The 19,137-nt window shown below is 43.9% G+C and overlaps 1 protein-coding gene across 4 annotated transcripts in view; it reads left to right on the top strand.

The window, feature by feature from the left end:
- Positions 1-19,137, top strand: part of mbtd1 (mbt domain containing 1) — a 54,715-nt gene that overhangs the window by 817 nt on the left and 34,761 nt on the right. For 3 of the 4 annotated variants that reach the window (XM_033044711.1, XM_033044712.1, XM_033044714.1), the window contains exons 1-2: positions 15,139-15,264; positions 17,516-17,717. In XM_033044711.1, coding sequence (XP_032900602.1) covers positions 15,244-15,264; positions 17,516-17,717 — 223 coding nt within the window. In that variant the 5' untranslated portion in view covers positions 15,139-15,243. Of the gene's footprint in view, positions 1-15,138; positions 15,265-17,515; positions 17,718-19,137 lie in introns of those variants that run through there. The other variant, XM_033044713.1, reaches the window with a different exon arrangement.

Raw genomic sequence — 19,137 nt, 5'->3', positions numbered from 1 at the left:
TACATTCTACCTCTGTGCTGCCCACTCCCCTGACATCAATCTGAAGAAGGGTCTCGACCAGAAACGTCACCCATTCCTTCTCTCCACAGATGCTGCCTGTCCCGCTAAGTTACTCCAGCATTTTGCGTCTACAGAAAGCATGCAGTCGGGTTGTATCACAACTCAGTTTTGGGAACTGCCCAAGACCGCAGGAAATTGCAGAGAGTTCTGTGCTCCTCCATTGAGACAAAAAGCTGGAGTAACTCAGCGGGACAGGCAGCATCACTGGAGAAAATGAATTGGTATCGAGACCCTTCTTCAGACTCAACCCGAAACATCACCTGTATCTTTTCTTCCGAGATGCTGAGACGCCAATCTCAGGAAAACTTATTCCCTTCTGTTATCAGGCTTGTGAACAGTCTTTTCAAAAGCTGGGGTATATACTGATTCACCTCTACCTCATTGTATCTGAAACTGTTGCACTATAATGCAGAGAACTATATTCTGCACTCTGTATCTTTTCCTTCGCCCTATCCAACTTAATTTCGGCATGATTGTATTTATGTAAAGCATTATCTGATTTGATTACAAAACAAAACATTTCAAAGCTTACCTCAGTATACATGACAATAATTAATCTAGACCTAGACCTTTAAAATTGGACAGGTGGTTTTGAGAAGACAAATACAGGTAGAAAATGCACAGTAAATGGCAGAATGCTAAATATGTTAGTGAACAGAGGGACCTTTGAGTTACATAGATACATAGACAATAGGTGCAGGAGTAGGCCATTCATCCCTTTGAGCCAGCACCGCCATTCAATCAGTACACCGTTCCTGTCTTCTCCCCATATCCCATGACTCCTCTGGCCCTAAGAGGTCTATCTAACTATCTTTTGAATACATCCAGTGAATCGGCCTCCACTGCCTTCTGAGGCATAGAATTCCACAGATTCACAACCCTCTGGGTGAAAAGGTTTTTCCTCATCTCAGTTCTAAATGACTTCCTCAGCATCGGGAACATGTTTCCTGCATCTAGCGTGTCCAATCCCTTAATAATTTTATATGTTTCAATAAGATACCCTCTCATCCTTCTAAATTGCAGCGAATACAAGCCTTGGTGCTCCATTCTTTCATCACATGACAGTCCTGCCATACTGGGAATTAACCTCGTGAACCTACGCTGCACACCCTCAATAGCAAAAATGTCCTTCCTCAAATTTGGAGACCAAAACTGCACACAATACTCCAGGTGTGGTCTCACAACTGCAGAAGGACCTTTTTGCTCCTATATTCAACTCTTGTTATGAAGGCCAACATGTCATTAGCTTTCTTCACTGCCTGCTGTACCTGCATGCTTAAATTCAAGTCCATAGTTCCCTGAAAGAGGGCGATGAAGAATGCATATGATGGCCTTGCCTTCATGCGTTCAGGCATAAAATATAAAAATTGGGAGATTATGCCGCAATTTCACATAAAAAACTGGGTAGTACACATGGAATACTGAGTGTAGTTCTAATCAGAACACTATAGGAAAGATGTGAACGCCGGAGAGAAGCCGAGAAGATTAATCAGTATGTTGCCTATTTTGAGGGACTTGTTCAGGCTGTGTTTGGGTGACAGCGGCTGAGGGATGATATGATGAATATATATTAAATTGGTTTGAAAGTGGGAGAGAGTGGCGGGCTGTAACAAGTGATTTGGTGCAGAGTCCACAATTTGCAAGAGGAGGTGATGGAGTTAGATGTTGAAGAAACATTTAACAGACTCTTAAATAAGCAAGGCATAGATGTTTGAGGACCTAATGTAGACAAATGGGATCAGTGTGGACGGGGAAATGAATCTGGTGCGCCAAAGGACCCGTTTCTATGCTGTACGACTCCATGTATCCATCTATCACTTGCCAGGCCCCAACCCTACCTCCCTTTTCCAACTCCAGCCTGAAGAAGGGTCCTGGCCTGAAATGTCATAGAAACATAGAAACATAGAAAATAGGTGCAGGAGTAGGCCTTTCGGCCCTTCGAGCCTGCACCGCCATTCAATATGATCATGGCTGATCATCCAACTCAGTATCCTGTACCTGCCTTCTCTCCATACCCCCTGATCCCTTTAGCCACAAGGGCCACATCTAACTCCCTCTTAAATATAGCCAATGAACTGACCTCAACTACCTTTTGCGGGAGAGAATTCCAGAGATTCACCACTCTCTGTGTGAAAAAAGTTTTCCTCATCTCGGTCCTAAAAGATTTCCCCTTTATCCTTAAACTGTGACCCCTTGTTCTGGACTTCCCCAACATCGGGAACAATCTTCCTGCATCTAGCCTGTCCAACCCCTTAAGAATTTTGTAAGTTTCTATAAGATCCCCCCTCAAACTTCTAAATTCTAGCGAGTACAAACCGAGTCTATCCAGTCTTTCTTCATATGAAAGTCCTGACATCCCAGGAATCAGTCTGGTGAACCTTCTCTGTACTCCCTCCATTCAATTCCCTCGTCCAAATCATTAATATATATCGTAAATAGCTGGGGTCCCAGAACTGAGCCTTGCAGTACCCCACTAGTCACTGCCTGCCATTGTGAAAAGGACCCGTTTACTCCTACTCTTTGCTTCCTGTCTGCCAACCAGTTCTCTATCCACATCAATACTGAACCCCCAATACCGTGTGCTTTAAGTTTGTATACTAATCTCTTATGTGGGACCTTGTCGAAAGCCTTCTGAAAGTCCAGATATAACACATCCACTGGTTGTCCCTTATCCACTCTACTAGTTACATCCTTGAAAAATTCAATAAGATTCGTCAGACATGATTTACCTTTCATAAATCCATGCTGACTTTGTCCAATGATTTCACCACTTTCCAAATGTGCTGCTATCCCATCTTTAATAACTGACTCTAGCAGTTTCCCCACTACCGACGTTAGACTAACTGGTCTGTAATTCCTCGTTTTCTCTCTCCCTCCCTTTTTAAAAAGTGGTGTTACATTAGCTACCCTCCAATCCTCGGGAACTACTCCAGAATCTAAAAAATCATCTGTCCATTGCCCCCACAGATATTGCTTGACCTGCTGAGTTCCCCCAGCAGTTGTTTTTTTTGCTCAAGATTCCAGCATTTGCAGTTCCTGGTGCCTGAACTGCAGGGACATTGCACAAGTTTTCCGTTCTCATAATGAGCCAACCTTTGATGTGAGCTTCTTGAGGGTATACACAAAATGCTGGAGTAACTCAGCGGGATAGGCAGCATCTACGGACAGAAGGAATAGGTGACGTTTCGGGTTGGGACCCTTCTTCAGAGATGCTTATTGAGAACAGGTAGCAACTGACTTGCAATTTAAACAAGATTGTCTCTCTCAGTCTTACATTGGGGTGGGAGATTGCAACCTTCACGTGGTCCTCCCTGTTTCGACGAATGCAATCAACCTGGCGTGCACAATCAAGTAAGATCAAATAGAACGTTGTCCTACAACTTTAGGCTGTGCACACCATACGCAAGAAGAAGAAGAAGTCATGCATTGAGGAGTGAGATCATTGGCTAACTAACTATATGTGGTAATGACTGCTTTTTGCACTGCACTATTTGAGCATGCTGAACTCATTTATGGTTACAATGTGGTCCAACATCAACCACAGAGTAAATGTCCAGAAGAATACAGGTTACCAACAGGGCAAAAGAAACTTTGATCAGAATGCAAAGATATTTTCTTGTCCATTCTCATGTATCTCATCTCAAAGAACCAGTACCTTTGTAAGTTGTGTTGATATCTGTAGAGATACAGGTCTGTTTAATTTGAATTTAATTCAATTTGCAGGAAAGTTGTATTAAGAAGTAAGAAAATATTGTACTGGATAAAAATGATGTTGGTATCCATAATTACTCAATTGGATTTCTGATCAGTAACTGTTAATCTCATCTGGAATATGACATCTAGTGCTAGGGATCACATCAGGAAGGAGAAGTACTTTTCTTAATTCATTGTTTGGGGTGTATGCTTCATTGCTGGAGCTAAAGGTTTATTGCACATTCTGAATTCCTGTTGACTAGATAGCAGCGAATAATTTTCTTGACCCATTGCAGTCCTACAAGGAGTCACGGAATGGTGCATGTTGCATCAATGAACAAGGTGATTCAGCTCATTAAGTCTGAAGAAGGGTCTCGACCCGAAACATCACCCATTCCTTATCTCCAGAGATGCCGCCTGTCCTGCTAAGTTACTCCAGCTTTTTGTGTCTATCTTTGGTTTAAACCAGCATCTGCTGTTCCTTCTTACTCATTAAGTCTGTATCAGCTTCTAGAAAATTGCTTTCTTTCAAGTGCCTATCCAATTATCACCTGAAACTTTGTGACATTTAGACCGGGAGCGGGGCCGTACATCGCCCGGCGCGGCCTAAAATGGCCGTGGGACTCACCATCGCCCGCCTGGGGCTTCGACATCGGGAGAGAAATGGAGAACAGGGGAGAGAAAAGACTTTGCCTTCCATCACAGTGGGTTCACTGTGATGGATGTTTTTGTAAATTGAATTGTGTGTATGTCTGTAGGAAATTGTCTTTGTTTGTATGGCTGTGGAAATGGAGTTTCGTTTGAGCCTCACTGAGGTTCAAATCACATGTAATAAATATTGATTGAAAGAGTGTAGCAAGGAACTGCAAATGCTGGTTTAAACCAAAGCTTGACACAAAAAGCTGGAGTGAGTCAGAGGGTCAGAGAGCATCTCTGGATAAAAGGAACAGGTGATGTTTTGGGTAGAGACCCTTCTTCAGACTGAAGTCTGAATAACCTATTCCTCTCGTCACCTAAAAGTCACCTATTCCTTTTCTCCAGAGATGGCGTATGACCCGCTGAGTTACTCTAGCTTTTTGTGCCTTATCACCTAAAAGACTTGTTTGCTTTGATTTCAACCATCTTTATGAGCAGTAAATTACAAGCTATAGCCTCAAGAATCTGCAGATGCCTTAATCATGAGCCAAACAGTGCTGAAGTAACTCAGTGGGTCAGGCAGCATCTGTGGAAGAATTGGATAGGCATGTTTTAGGTTGGGAACATTTTTTAGATTGATTCCAAGCTGTGGTGGTTCTATATGTTTTTGTTAAACTTCACACTCTCCATATATCTTTAGTAAAACAATTACATTTATGTTTATGGGAAAGATGTGGAAGAGAAATGGAGTACATTTAAAGGTGAAATTTTAAGAGTACAGAATCTTTATGTCCCTGTTCGGTTGAAAGGAAATCGTAAAAATTGTAAAGAGCCATGGTTTTCAAGGGAAATTGGACACTTGGTTCGGAAAAAGAGGGATATCTACAATAGTTATAGGCAGCATGGAGTAAATGAGGTGCTTGAGGAGTATAAAGAATGTAAAAAGAATCTTAAGAAAGAAATTAGAAAAGCTAAAAGAAGATATGAGGTTGCTTTGGCAAGTAAGGTAAAAGTAAATCCGAAGGGTTTCTACCGCTATATTAATAGCAAAAGGATAACGAGGGATAAAATTGGTCCATTAGAGAGTCAGAGTGGCCAACTATCTGCAGAGCCAAAAGAGATGGGGAGATATTGAACAGTTTCTTTTCTTCGGTATTCACCAAGGAGAAGGATATTGAATTATGTGAGGTAAGGGAAACAAGTAGAGTAGCTATGGAAACTATGAGGATCAAAGAAGAGGAAGTACTGACACTTTTGAGAAATATAAAAGTGGATAAGTCTCCAGGTCCGGACAGGATATTCCCTAGGACATTGAGGGAAGTTAGTGTAGAAATAGCAGGGGCTATGGCAGAAATATTTCAAATGTCATTAGAAACGGGAATAGTGCCGGAGGATTGGCGTACTGCGCAAGTTGTTCCATTGTTTAAAAAGGGGTCTAAGAGTAAACCTAGCAATTATAGACCTATTAGTTTGACGTCAGTGGTGGGCAAATTAATGGAAAGAATACTTAGAGATAATATATATAAGCATCTGGATAAACAGGGTCTGATTAGGAATAGTCAACATGGATTTGTGCCTGGAAGGTCATGTTTAACTAATCTTCTTGAATTTTTTGAAGATGTTACTCGGGAAATTGATGAGGGTAAAGCAGTGGATGTTGTGTATATGGACTTCAGTAAGGCCTTTGACAAGGTTCCTCATGGAAGGTTGGTTAAGAAGGTTCAATGGTTGGGTATTAATGGTGGAGTAGCAAGATGGATTCAACAGTGGCTGAATGGGAGATGCCAGAGAGTAATGGTGGATGGTTGTTTGTCAGGTTGGAGGCCAGTGACGAGTGGGGTGCCACAGGGATCTGTGTTGGGTCCACTGTTGTTTGTCATGTACATCAATGATCTGGACGATGGTGTGGTAAATTGGATTAGTAAGTATGCAGATGATACTAAGATAGGTGGGGTTGCGGGTAATGAAGTAGAGTTTCAAAGTCTACAGAGAGATTTATGCCAGTTGGAAGAGTGGGCTGAAAGATGGCAGATGGAGTTTAATGCTGATAAGTGTGAGGTGCTACATCTTGGCAGGACAAATCAAAATAGGACGTACATGGTAAATGGTAGGGAATTGAAGAATGTAGGTGAACAGAGGGATCTGGGAATAACTGTGCACAGTTCCATGAAAGTGGAATCTCATGTAGATAGGGTGGTAAAGAAAGCTTTTGGTGTGCTGGCCTTTATAAATCAGAGCATTGAGTATAGAAGTTGGGATGTAATGTTAAAATTGTACAAGGCATTGGTGAGGCCAATTCTGGAGTATGGTGTACAATTTTGGTCGCCTAATTATAGGAAGGATGTCAACAAAATAGAGAGAGTACAGAGGAGATTTACTAGAATGTTGCCTGGGTTTCAGCAACTAAGTTACAGAGAAAGGTTGAACAAGTTAGGGCTTTATTCTTTGGAGCGCAGAAGGTTAAGGGGGGACTTGATAGAGGTTTTTAAAATGATGAGAGGGATAGACAGAGTTGACGTGGAAAAGCTTTTCCCACTGAGAGTAGGGAAGATTCAAACAAGGGGACATGACTTGAGAATTAAGGGACTGAAGTTTAGGGGTAACATGAGGGGGAACTTCTTTACTCAGAGAGTGGTAGCTGTGTGGAATGAGCTTCCAGTGAAGGTGGTGGAGGCAGGTTCGTTTTTATCATTTAAAAATAAATTGGATAGTTATATGGATGGGAAAGGAATGGAGGGTTATGGTCTGAGCGCAGGTATATGGGACTAGGGGAGATTATGTGTTCGGCATGGACTAGAGGGGTCGAGATGGCCTGTTTCCGTGCTGTAATTGTTATATGGTTATATGGTTATATGGTTATATGTTTCTTGCTCCTCCAATATTCTATTGCTGAGGACAAACATTCCCCCTCTAAACCATTCCTGATCTTGTCCACCTCATTTAAATCTTCTCTCAACCTTTGTTCCATGGCAAACTGGCCCAGCTTTTCATTCGAGAATGTTTTCTGCACTTTTTCTGGGAACTTCACAAAATTAGATGAGGAAAATTTCACACATCACTTCTGTGGTGCTGAATGATTGTTCAAAGGGTCAAGGTCTTTTATTGTCACGTACCAATTAAGGTACATTGATATGCGAATTACCTATATGAGAAAAACAAAGCAATAAGACACACAAATACATAAAGGTTAACATAAACATCCACCACAGCAGATTCCCCACATTCCTCACTGATGGAAGGCAAAAAAGTCCAATCTTCTTCCTCTTTATTGTTTTATACAGATTCAAGATTACCTCCCTGCTCTTGTATTCTCTGCATCTATTTACAAAGCATAAGATACCATATGCTTTACTAACCACTCCCAACATGCCTGTGACATCCAGGTCCCTCTGTTCTTGCAAACCCTCTGTTTCTCTTTGCTTATTTTCTTCAGCAACAGTGTCTCACTTCACACTTCTATTAAATGCCATCTGCCATCACAAAGCCTATCTATGTATTCCAGCAGACTATGATTTTACACTTTGCCTCATTTCATGCCCAACTTTTGTGTCATTTCCAAATTTAGAAATGTTGACGCATATTGAATCTAGCTGCATTTGTAGCACTGATCTGTGGGGAACACCACAATCCAAATTTCTCTAGACTGGAAATCAAGTATTCCCCCCACATTCCCCTCTGGTTTCTTCAAGATTTAAGATTCAAGCGATTCAAGAGAGTTTATTGTCATGTGTCCCAGATAGGACAATGAAATTCTTGCTTTGCTTCAGCACAACAGAATATAGTAGGCATGAATACAGAACAGATCAGTGTGTCCAAATACCATGATATAGATATATATACACATGAATAAATAAACAGATAACGTGCAAATAAACAGATAATGGTCTATTAATGTTCAGAATTTGTTTGAGTTGAGTTTAATAGCCTGATGGCTGTGGGGAAGCAGCTATTTCTGAACCTGGACGTTGCAGTCTTGAGGCTCCTGTACCTACTACCTGAAGGTAGCGGGGAGATGAGTGTGTGGCCAGGATGGTGTGGGTCCTTGATGATGCTGCCAGCCTTTTTGAGGCAGCGACTGCGAGAGATCCCCTCGATGGTAGGGAGGTCAGAGCCGATGATGGACTAGGCAGTGTTTACTACTACTTTTTGTAGTCTTTTCCGTTCCTGGGTGCTCAAGTTACCGAACCAAGCCACGATGCAACCGGTCAGCATGCTCTCTACTGTGCACCTGTAGAAGTTCGAGAGAGTCCTCCTTGACACACCGACTCTCCGTAATCTTCTCAGGAAGTAAAGGCGCTGATGTGCTTTCTTTATAATTGCGTCAGTGTTCTCGGACCAGGAGAGATCTTCATAGAAACATAGAAACTAGGTGCAGGAGGAGGCCATTCATTGTGATCGTGGCTGATCGGCCCCTATTAATAACCCGTGCCTGCCTTCTCCCCCTATCCCTTGACTCCACTTGCCCCTAGAGCTCTTAGAGCTCTATCTAACTCAAGAGAGAGCTAGATAGGGCTCTTAAAAATAGCGGAGTCAGGGGATATGGGGAGAAGGCAGGAACGGGGTACTGATTGGGGATGATCAGCCATGATCACATTGAATGGCGGTGATGGCTCGAAGGGCCGAATGGCCTACTCCTGCACCTATTGTCTATTGACCTGTGTAGAGCTCTAACCTGGCCATGCAGTGGGCCATTGGCAGCAGTGGACATGTGTAACGTCCTGCCCCAACACATCGTTGGCCCCAATTCCAGTGAAGCCGGGGATAAGCCCTAGTCTGGTGGGGAGTGCTGAAGGGCATGTTTACACTAGCATCAGACATGAGGTGCAAACTGCGTGAAGCTGCAGCTCAACTACAAATGTGCTGACTAGCAAATTGAGCTAAGTGTTCTCATAACCCATGGATCACATCAAAGCTCTACAGTCCTATTTCACCCAGTTAGGAATGGTAGGAGACAATTAACCAAGAACATTCCCACCCTCAATGATGGTGGGAGCGGCATGTGAGTGCTAAAGGCAAGGCTGAAGCATTTACAATCTCATTCAGTCAGACAGGTCAAGTGGATGACCCATCTTTGATTGCTCTCAAGATCCCACCATCACAAAGTCTGTCTGCAACTTCAATCCATGTGGTATAAAGACATGGCTGAGTCACTAAAAGCTGCCGGGGCAGAAGATATTCCATCTGCTAAGCTGAGAACTAGGCGTGCCTCTCACCAAACTGCTCAAGTGCAATTAGAACAATGGCTCTACCCGACAATGTGGGAAATTGCTCAGACGTCTGAAGCTCAGGCATATTCTATTGCTTCATTGATAACCTTCCGTCCATCATCAATTTAGAAGTTGGCTGATGATTGCACAATGTTCAATTCCATTTGTAGCTCCAGTGCAAAGCTCCTCTCCATGTCTGTCTCCCTGCAGTAAGATTGAAATGATGTAAAGTTGTTCTGACTTGAAAATATATTACTATTTGCTCATATTTGCAAAGTTTAAATCTTGGAACTCCCTCCCAATAGCACTTTAGGAAGAGCTTCAACAAATGAACTGCAGCGGCATTCGTTTAATATGCGTTGCTTTATTATTGTCACATGTGCTGAAGGACAGTGAAAAGCTTTGTTCTGCATGGTATCCAGGCAAATCATTACCATGAAATCAAGCTAAACTTTTCATTGTTCCTGTACCTCGCCATACATGCGTATATGACAATGAACTTGAACATGAGTCCAATCATACCATACACATATTACCTCTAGACTCCCCTCCACACTTGACCCGTTTCAGTTTGCTTACAGGCCAAACCGCTCCACAGAGGACGCCATATCCTCCGTACTCCACCTGAGCCTGGCACATCTAGAGGAGAAGAACACACATGTGCGAATGCTGTTCGTGGACTTCAGTTCAGCATTCAATACAATCATCCCTCAGCACTTGGTAAGCAAATTGGGTTCATTGGGCCTCAGCACCGTCTTGTGTAACTGGCTACTGGACATCCTCACTGACAGACCCCAGTCAGTGCAGGTTGGAAACAACACCTCCAACATCATCTCTCTGAGCACCGGTTCCCCTCAGGGCTGCGTCCTGAGTCCACTGCTGTTTACCCTGATGACCCACGACTGTTTTGCCAGGTTTAGTACAAACCATATCATGAAGTACGCAGAGGACACAACAGTGGTGGGCCTTATCCGGGACGACAATGAACTGGGAGGTGGTGAAACAACTGGTGGACTGGTGCAACACGAACAATCTGATCCTGAATGTTGACAAAACAAAGGAGGTCATCGTCGACTTCAGGAGAAACCGGCACAGTCACACACCACTACACATTAATGACATCGATGTGGAGTTGGTCAGTAGCACTAAGTTCCTGGGAGTGCAGATCACGAACAGTCTGACCTGGTACAAAACATCGCATCATTAGTTAAGAGAGCGCAGCAGCATTTGCACTTTCTGCGCCGGATGAGAAGAGCTCACCACCCCCATCCCGTCCTCACCACTTTCTACAGGGGCACCATAGGGAGCATTTTGACCAGCTGCATCTCTGTCTGGTTTGGTGTCTGCAAAGCCTCCGACTGGAAGTCCGTGCAGAGAGTGGTGAGGATGCCTAAAAAAATCATCGGGACTTCTCTTCCTTCAATCCGGGACATTGCGTGCAAACGTTGCTTGTCCAAGGCCAACAGCATTATAAAAGACCCCACACATCTCCATCATGGACTGTTCACTCTGCTGCCCTCGGGAAAAAGGTATCGCAGTATAAGGAGCAGAACGGCCAGGTTTTGCAACAGCTTCTTCCCCCGAGCCATCAGACTCTTGAATTCCATATCATGTGCCGCCACTATTATCTTTTTTATCTTTTTATCTATTTTATCCTATGTTATTTTATGTTGCACGGTGAGCCAGATGCAACAACATTTCGTTCAGACTTGCATTTGTTGGTGCATTTTTGAATGACAATAAAGTCTTTGATTGATTGATTGATTGATTGACAAGTACAACAGGTAATGCAAAAAAAGAGAAAGGAAACAAAGTACACAATATAGTATTACAGCTACTGCAAAAATGTAGTTTTAAAAGAAAGTTTAAGGGTCACAATTGAGAGAATGGGAATACATCCTTAAGTTTGAGAGGCCCATTCAAGATACTGATAACAATGGGGAAGAAGCTGTTACCTGAGAAACCTAAGATGCATTCCATCTGGACCAGGTGACTTTTTGAACGTTAAGTTTTTTGAACGTTAGGGTGAGCTAACCCTTTCTGGTACCTCCTCCCACGTGAATTTTCACTCCATCTATGATCTTCAAACCTGCTAATATTTCTTATCCTTGATAATCACTGACACAAAAGACAGTATTTCAGCCATGATATAATTCTGGTTCTACAATATTATTAGGGAGGGAGTTCCAGGAGGCTCTTTGACCATAAATAGGCAGATTTTGCAGTTTAAATTGTCATTGTGGTCAGCATAGGAAATAAGGATATCCTTGAAGGAGGCAAGGGGTGAATGTTTGATTAAGTCTCAAAATTGGGAAAAAAAACAGGCAGCTAGGCGCCAGAGAGGGGGAAGTGCGGGGAGCCAGGTATAGGGAGGTTGCAAGCAGTCGAGGTCACGACCCGTGATCCGTACTGTTAGTAAGTAAGTACATTTTATTTATATAGCACGTTTAAATCAACTCGCGTTGAAACCAAAGTGCTTTATATAGAAGAAATAATTAAGTTTCCGTACATCCATAGAAAAAGAAAAAAAAAGAAAAATGACACACATTATAGAATTTAACATGAACGTCCCCCACAACAGAATCAAAATTTTCCACTGTGGGGAAAGGCATCAGAAAGTGCAGTCCTCTTCTTCTGTGATCACCCGAGGTCGGGGCCTATTTGTGGCCTCCGCAGACAGTCCGATGTTTTCAGGCCCTCCTGCCGGGAAGATGGAACTCCGGCGTCGGGTGAACACTCCTCAGCGGCTTGGAAATGTCTGGAGCAGCCTCTTCCTCCCCGGAGACCGTGGCACCCGAAGTCTCAGGCCGCACTGGTTGTAGCTCCGACTCTGGCGATCTCGGATCCCAGGCTCTGCGGTGTTTTAAATCCAGCGCCGCCCGCGGCTGGACACTCCGCAGCCACAGCTCCTCGGATGTTGAAGTCGGCGATCACAGCACTCCGGAGCTTATCACACGGCGACCCAGTAAGGCATCGCCCGCTCCATGATGGTGTCCCAGCGCTGTGCTGCCGCCGAAGCTGTAGTCCTGGCCGATCCCGACAGGAAACGCCGCTCCTGTCCGATGGTAGGCCGCGAGAAAGGTGCGATGATGCAGCTCGGAGGGAAGCCGCCTCTCCAACCAGGTAGGGACTAGGTGCCACGCAACGCCAACTGGAGTACACGCGATGAACTGCAGGTAAGCACTGACCATGGCTTCCAATGTAACGGACCTGTTAGAAACCGCCGTAATAGTCCATTTTTGCGCTGTAGATAATTATGGAAATCGGGGTAAGTGTGAGAGACATTTATCCTACTTCAGAATTCCAAAAGTGAGGAGAAATGATGGTAGAGAGAAGCGACGGCTGAAGGGATAACAGTGGTTGGTGAACATTGGCCGTGCACATATCAAGATTGAAAATATTGGGAATTATCGCATTTGCTCACTGCATTTCATCAACAGTAAGGCATTATTTTTTTTTCTTAATTCCTTTGGTATCTAAAAAGTTGCAGAAGTGATAAATCTGGCTCTAAAATTTTTAAATCGCCCATGGTTCTCAAGTGGGTTTTTACATGCAAAAAGAAAACGCTTCTGAAGCAAATTTATCATTAAAAAAAAAATCGCAAACCATACGTGGGTTTTGAATTACAATTTTACTCAGATGCAAGCCAAGGAATGGCATGTTAGCTGTTAATTGGACATAATCAATCTCAGCAAATTGCCAATATATTTGAAAGGGAGTGGGTATTTAAAGCTGAGTCTCACGTTGCGAGTTGACACAAGAGGTACCCCGAGTGAAAGACTCGTGGTTGTGTACGAGAAGTGTATGATCAAGAGTTTAACCGAGTTCCCACGGGTATGACAAGTTTGCCGTTTACTTGTCATTTCTGCGATGTTCCAAGTTCGTCTCCCAAGTTACTCTTGAGCCAATCCTGATTGAAGGTTTGTTTTAATAAGCAACAGTGTTATGTTTTAATAAGCAACAGTGTTAAAGAAGACCTCTCCATCCTGTGGCTTTGTTTTAAAGATAGAATTCAGCACGGCCGCATCTATTGATGTGACCTACAAAGGGAAAATGCGCACCATCCAGTGCCAGAGCAGTTATACTTATGATTTGTTTGAAACACAGGTTTGATATGTCTTAATTGAATTTACTGCCATGTCTACACACTGCGGGGAGACGGGAGATTAAATCTTTGAATGTGGACGGATGTGCACATCAGATTGTTGTGAGACGGAGCTCAGGGTCCGCCTCCTGAGCTGCTTTGGTGCCCAGGCGTGAGTTGAGGTGGAGAAAGGGAGGGGGGGCGTCATTAATCTGTCTGGGGTGACATGGCTCTTGGGTTAGGCTGGGATCATTCTCTGCGGGATGATCTTAGTGCGGGAGACAAGTGTAGGAGAGGTGTACTGACTGTGTGGGCAGACACTTTGGAAGTGATTGCCCACCAGTCTCAAAAAGTGATTGCCCACCAGACATTTTATTATTTGCCAAAATATACCTCAATAGCATAATGATAGAAACATACTTTTCTACACACCACTCGTATGTCTGGAGATTTTTTTAATGATAGATTTAGCTTCAGAAGCGTTTTGCATGTAAAAACCCACTTCAGAATCATGGGCGATTTAAAATTTTTAAAAGCCAGATTTATCACCTGCAACTTTTTAGATACCAATCAAGAAAAAACACAAATAATGCCTATTGATGAAATGCAGTGAGCAAATGCGATAATTGCCAATATTTTCAATCTTGATATCTGCACGGCCAATCATCGCCAACGACTTTAGCTGTTGTTGTCCCTTCAGCTCTCGCTTCTCTCTATCGTCATTTCTCCTCACTTTTGGAATTCTGAAGTAGGATAAATGTCTCGCACACTTACCCCGATTTCCACAATTATTTACGGCGCAAAAAATGACAATTTTGGCCGTTTTTAAATGGGTAAGAAAGTACGCGTTTCGTGTATTAACAGTAAATGCCGGAAGCCAAAGCTGCCATGTACTCCACAAGGTACACACAATTGCTGGGGAAACTCAGCGGGTGCAGCAGCATCTATGGAGCGAAGGAAATAGGCGACGTTTCGGGCCGATGACCTTTGGTCTGCTCCGTGCATCACGTCCTTTGACCCGATGACCTTACATGCAACCCCTCCTATATCTGGAGAGAAGGAAAGGGTGATGTTTCGGGTCGAGACCCTTCTTCTACTGGTGTGAGAGTGTGTGTGAGGGGAGGGGGACCTTGAGTTAGATAAACACACATCTCAGGCAACTGTCCTGAGTTACTCCAGCTTTTTGTGTGTCTATCTTTGGTTTATACCAGCAGCTGCAGTTCCTTCCTGCACCACATGTCCTGAGGATGTGACCGGCGCCGTCCAAATGCGAATCTTAGCGAGCCCCCGCTAGCGCGCATGCGTCCGACCTCTGCCCGAGAGTTAAAGCCCCAGCCACGTGACGGGGGGGGGGGGGAAGGGGGGGGGGGGGGGGGCCGCGCGTGCGCAGCAGCGGGAAGCGATGCTAATTTTTGTTGATATTCCGCAGAGGAGTTTTTGAAAATTAAACGGCCGGAGGGAGAGACCGCGGTGCTGAGAGGGGCCGGCAGAGCTGAGAGGGGCCGAGCGGCCGGGCGGAGCTGAGTGGGGCCGCGCACGTACACACACACACACCGCGGCTCCATGGACAACACGCGCGATGTGGTGAGTGCGGCGCCTCGGGCCTGTCAGCCCCGGCCTCTTTGTTGTGCCTCGGCCTCTGCAGAGACACGCCAGCCGCCTTCCTCCTCCTACCGCGGCGCCTGCGGGGGAGAGGACAAGGCCTCTGGCTGCGGTGTGGGGCAGGCGGGGCCACGGGGAGAAGCATGGGGTACTCTTCCCTCCCCCCGTCCTGTAGTGACCCCCTGTTTCATCCTCCTCCCTTCCCCTGCCTTGGATAATTGTATAACTCTCTCTCTCCACCACTTACTCCCACTCTCACACTTCATCTCAGCACACACCTCCCCCTGTCCCTGCTCCTCCCTCTGATCATCACAACTCACTGACCATACCACCTACTTACTACACAAATCTCTACTCCAGCTCGTCCCCTCCCCTCTGATCATCACAACCTACTGGCCCTACTGCCGACACAGTACACCATCGCTACTACAGCTCCCCCCTGATTTATCACAACTCACTGGCCATACAACCTACACACCTGTACCATCCCTGCTAGTGTTCCTCCCATCAGTTCCATCACAAGTCACTGACTGCTGGCTTTACCTTGCATAAATGTTATCCCCTTATCATGTATCTATACACTGTAAATGGCTTGATTGTAATCATTTATGGTCTTTCTGCTGACTGTTTAGTTTAGAGATACAGAGCGGAAACAGGCCCTTTGGCCCACCGAGTCCGCACCGACCAGCGATCCCCGCACACCAACACTATCCTACACACACTGGGGACAATTTATCAATACACCAAGCCAATTAACCTACAAACCTATACGTCTTTGCACATAACAAAAGCATTTCACTGTACCTTGGTACATGTGACAGTAAACTAAACTGAACATACCACCTACATACACCATTTCTACTACTGCTCCTCCCCTCGGCTCCAACACAACACTCCCCTCTCCTCAGCTCCATCGCAGCCTAGTCCCCTAACCTTCTACTACCCCTTCCCTTAGTTCCATCCCAGCACACTCCCTCTCCCCTCGGCTCAAACCAATATACCCAGCCCTACCTGCAGATCCATTGCAACACCTAAATGTATTATGTGTACCAATTAGCATCTGGACAAACTTGGGTTGTTTTCTCTGGAGCCTTGGAAGTTGAGGGGAGATCTGATAGAACTAATTATAATAATAAAAAAGCACAGATATTGTGGACAGACTGAACCTTTATCCCAGGGTGGAAATGTCAAAGACTAGACGGCATAGCTTTAAGATGAGAGGGGAAAGTTTAAAGTGCAGCTCAAGTTTTTTTACATAGAGAATGAGTGAGCTTTAAGGTGAGAGGAGCAAAATTTAAAGATGTGCGGGGAAAATATTTTACTCTGAGTGGTGGGGGTCTGTAACACACTACCGGCGTGGTGTCGGCAGATACAATAGTGGTGTTTAAGTGTTTTTTAGATGGACATATTGATGTGTGTCCCATGGATAAGGGATACACAGAGTGCTGTGTCAGGAATCATCTCTGGAGAACATGGATAGGTGACGTGTTGGGATGTAAAGGGTCCAGAACTGAAACATCACCTATCCGTGTTCTGCAGAGAGCTGCCTGACCTGCTGAGTTACTAAAGCAATTTGTCTCCAGCAATGTACAGTTTCTTGTTTCTACAACTAATTGGGACACACAATTTTGGGACAACATTGAAATTTTGTCACAGCTTCAAAGGGGAAGGTGCAATTGGTGATCAATGATCAATTGACTAGGTGTTTCTAAAAGTGCAGTACAGTAACTGGTCAATTAAACTTTACTTTGATCCTATCTTTCTCCAAGCAGTGAATGAGCAAATTAATGGAGCCAAATTTGAAAAGACCACAGGCAGAAAACTGTTGTGGGAAATAAAAATAGTATTGTTATTTTGTTTTTGTTGCTCTTTGCTGTGAAATCTATGTTTGGGTGTATGTTCTAAGCGGCAGATGGGGGACGTGGAGGGCGGGACATGGGACTTTGTATCACCCTAGATACATTTGGGTCTTTTGTAAATGGTCGTTTTGGGTAGCCAACTTACCAAGACGTTCACAGTCCTGGCCTGTGAGCATCCCAGCCCCTCCTGCTCTGAACCTGCAGCTTGTTACAGTGGTAGAAACAAAATGCTGGAGTCAGTCAGCGGGACAGGTAATTGTAATTGTAATTGTAATTGTAATCTCTGGAGAGAAGGAATGGGTGACGTTTTAGGTCGAGACCCTTCTTCAGACTCCAGCGGTACACCTCATGAAACGTTTTATTATCTGTTGCAGACTGAGCACTCTCCACGGTCAGAAAGGAAGAGGAGGGATTCATTTGGGATGTTTGACGGCTACGACAGCTGCAGTGAGGACACCAGCAGCAGCTCCACTTCTGATGAGAGTGAAGATGAAGTAACCTCACTACCGGCTAGCCTTCCACTTATCAAAACTAATGGACAAGTCTACACGTATCCAGATGGCAAATCTGGAATGGGTCAGTTCCAGGCTTCTTGTTGGCTGTTTGGCTCATCCTTCTTGTGTACGGTGAAGGGACAGGCAGAGTACCGTGGCGTGGTTTGGAGTTTGCCTTATAGAATATATTGGATTCAGCACTTTCTGTTCACACTGTTGTATTATATGCCTTGGTACCCAGTTAACCAACATGTGATCTATGTTTATTAAATATATTCATATCCCCTACAAACACACAAAGCTGATTTTCTCTTCCTTTGTGTGAAATCTGTGATGTGTGTTTTGTGCAGGGTGAGAATGAGTGAATTAGACTAGATTCGTTAACTGGTAAAAAGTTGCCATCCAAATGAACTTGTGAGACCATTCCGTTGTTTGTTCATCATATCATTGTACTCTTACGAGCTAGTAGCAATGGGGAGAAACAACATAAACTGATCGGTGATTTAAGAAGTTGTTGTTGATTTATGAAACCTATTAGTGAGTTAATTGATTATGACGTTGGAGGTTGGTTTCATGAAAAACAGATTCTGGTATTAGTTGGTATTCTATCATTTGGACAGATACACGAATAGGGGATGTTTAGTGTGAATTGGGCCAAATGCAGGCAGGTAATAGATAGGGCATCTTGGTCAACATGGGCAAATTGGGCCGAAGGGCCTGTTTCCATGTTGTATGACTCGATTTGTGGAGAAGCAGAAGAATATTGGTCACTTACGACTGCAGTCCATATAAACCAAAGATACTAGAGATACTCCACTCTACTATCTTTGATATAAACTAGGTTTGAATTGGGTTTGGCTAATGAAGTGGAAGTCTCTTGATTGATTCCAAGGTTCCGGACAATTGTATTTGATGTAATCTTGACATTACTTTGTGGGTATAGTTTCACAGTGTAGGAATCTTGATCTTGCTTTGGAATTAAAGCAAGACAAGTGGAAAATATTTGCAGATGCTTTGAAGGATTTTTTTTTTTTGCAGATGCTTTACATCCTATCTCTATGGTCGAGCTAGTAGCTGATACATGTAGCAAGTTTCTTAAACCGTTGAATTATTAGCAATTTGGAAAGGTGGCAAATTTTGTTTCTAAATATTATTACCTTATTTTCCTTTAATTGATACTTATATGTTAGGGCTTGAAAGCAGTTGAAAAATATTGGGGAGAAATCCAATATCTCCACTACTGTGATTATAACTTCTAGGCAGCATCTGACTGCATTGGATCGAGTTGTTGGTTAATCATCTGTCACTTTGAAATTGATGAATTTATCTTCAGCCTTTGGTGTTGTGGCCCAAACAATGTCGCCCCCTCCACAGGGAGTGACATCCGCCTTTGGCAGCAGCTAAATCATTTATTGCTGCATTTTTAGTATGGGTTTTTTTAACAATAAAATTAAACAAAAATCTTATTACTGCAGAAATATTGTAGGTTTATTTTTGACATG

This window comes from Amblyraja radiata, chromosome 26 (assembly GCF_010909765.2).
Source record: "Amblyraja radiata isolate CabotCenter1 chromosome 26, sAmbRad1.1.pri, whole genome shotgun sequence".
In the NCBI taxonomy this organism is placed as follows: Eukaryota; Metazoa; Chordata; class Chondrichthyes; order Rajiformes; family Rajidae; genus Amblyraja; species Amblyraja radiata.
This window is presented reverse-complemented; position numbering and strand designations above follow the sequence as displayed.